The 1,597-nt window shown below is 45.3% G+C and overlaps 2 protein-coding genes across 2 annotated transcripts in view; both read right to left on the bottom strand.

Annotated features, from left to right (window-relative positions):
* Positions 1 to 6: 6 nt before the first annotated feature.
* Positions 7 to 1,597, bottom strand: part of LOC113215607 (uncharacterized) — a 21,672-nt gene continuing 20,081 nt past the window's right edge. Inside the window, exon 3 of the transcript XR_008011757.1 lies at positions 7 to 915. The gene's annotated coding sequence lies outside the window, so the exon portion shown is untranslated. The remainder of the gene's footprint in view (positions 916 to 1,597) is intronic.
* The window catches only part of LOC127750578 (uncharacterized protein K02A2.6-like), a 4,541-nt gene continuing 3,174 nt past the window's right edge, over positions 231 to 1,597 (bottom strand). Inside the window, exon 4 of the mRNA XM_052272615.1 lies at positions 231 to 236. Coding sequence (XP_052128575.1) covers positions 231 to 236 — 6 coding nt within the window. The remainder of the gene's footprint in view (positions 237 to 1,597) is intronic.

Below are 1,597 nucleotides of genomic sequence, written 5' to 3'. Positions count from 1 at the left end.
GTCTTTTGTTTGCTCCACAAGTGTGTTGTACACATATTTCACATCCAGTCATCCCCATTTTATGCGTTTTAGTATGACTAGAACATTGCAATAAATAACTTGTTTTTCGCCCCACTGACACTGCTCCACAGATGCCCAACCTCATAATGTACAGTTCTAAATTAACCCACATATTTCCTCATTAGGTCATTACAACGCGTTGCCTGTAACTAAAAGTTTTTAAACAAAGGTCAGACCTAAAAAAGGGGATACGGAGTGCACAAGTCAAAAGGTACTAATTGAAGCATTACTAATCCGGGGTTGCAGATGCAAGGATCTGCTTAGCCATAAAAGAAGCAGCACATCAAAACCTTCCTTTCCATAGAAAGGGGGATTTGATATGACGCAATCGTGCCTGTGTGGAGGCGACACGGTATTCACACTGCAAAAGCGTAGAAGCCAACTTTCGAATTTGAAGACAGTTTTTTACGATGACGAAGTAGGAGCTCTGCTGATTGCTTCGGGGAACATTAATAGTGCCCACAGAGTAGTACTGTGGGCGTAGTATTGTTACTCTACCTCTGCCCAGTTGGACGTCAGTGGAAACATTGTGAACTCTGTTACTTTTTGAAAAAGTTAGTGAGAACGACTTTGTCGTCTCCGGACGAAATATAGAAAAATATTTCCACATCGAAATTCATTCCTTGCGTTCCCCGGATATGTCACTCCAGAAATGCAATGTGCCTTAGACGACTATTCCCTTAAAATTGTCCGGAATTTGGCAAAGTCCGCATGAACTCAGACATAAGGAACGTACTGGAGTTCACATTTTGACCATTTAAACTGCTCTAGTCACCTGCTGTTGCAGTATTCTTAGGTTTTTAGTGTTGCACCAGGTAGTATTAGTGCTTTCGAGTATCTAGATGGCATAAAAACCTTTTAAAACCATACCACATAGTTGTGACGGGCCGCGGAATCTAAACGGCCCGTATTCTGAGAATCACCCTATCACGCTGACATCGTGGATCCACTGAAGTGCTTCACGGGCGCCGGGTAACCCCTTCATGGTGTCCTGCAGAGGTAGGTTCAGCGAATGGTCGAAGCAGTAGACAAAGAGGGCGAGAGGCTGCATCCCTTTGAGCCTCGCTTGCACGCCTTCAAATTCCCGTTTCGTGTTAGACGCCCCGTCGAAGCATTGGACGGATAGATTCGAAACGTGAAGGGAAAGGCGTTTAAGGACGTCTAAAAGTATGTCTTTCAATGCCTGTCCCGTCGAGTGCTACTGGTCGCGTACAGGCCTATGAAGTATTCGGCTGCTTGTTACGTGCCCATGTCAAGTGTACGCAGACAAATAGCCACCTGCTCCATATTGGACGTGTCCCTGCACTCCTGATCTTCTCCCCGTTTACATGTGTTCTTTTTTGGCGTGTTCGAAACATAAATAAGAATTTTTGGAAATCACGTACATGGATGTTTTTTTTCCGTTTTCAGTTCTAGGAAACATGAGTTATTTGCTAGATTGGCGTCGCCTATTTGCCCCAGACGATGAGGAGGTAGCTGATCTTCTCCCCGCGCTTGCTCTCGAACTTGAGGCTGGCGCTGCGCTGTCCCATGCCGA

Source organism: Frankliniella occidentalis, unplaced genomic scaffold (assembly GCF_000697945.3).
Source record: "Frankliniella occidentalis isolate FOCC.00 unplaced genomic scaffold, Focc_3.1 Scaffold214, whole genome shotgun sequence".
In the NCBI taxonomy this organism is placed as follows: Eukaryota; Metazoa; Arthropoda; class Insecta; order Thysanoptera; family Thripidae; genus Frankliniella; species Frankliniella occidentalis.
Note: the sequence above shows the minus strand (reverse complement) of the source record. Positions and strands in the feature narration are given on the sequence as shown.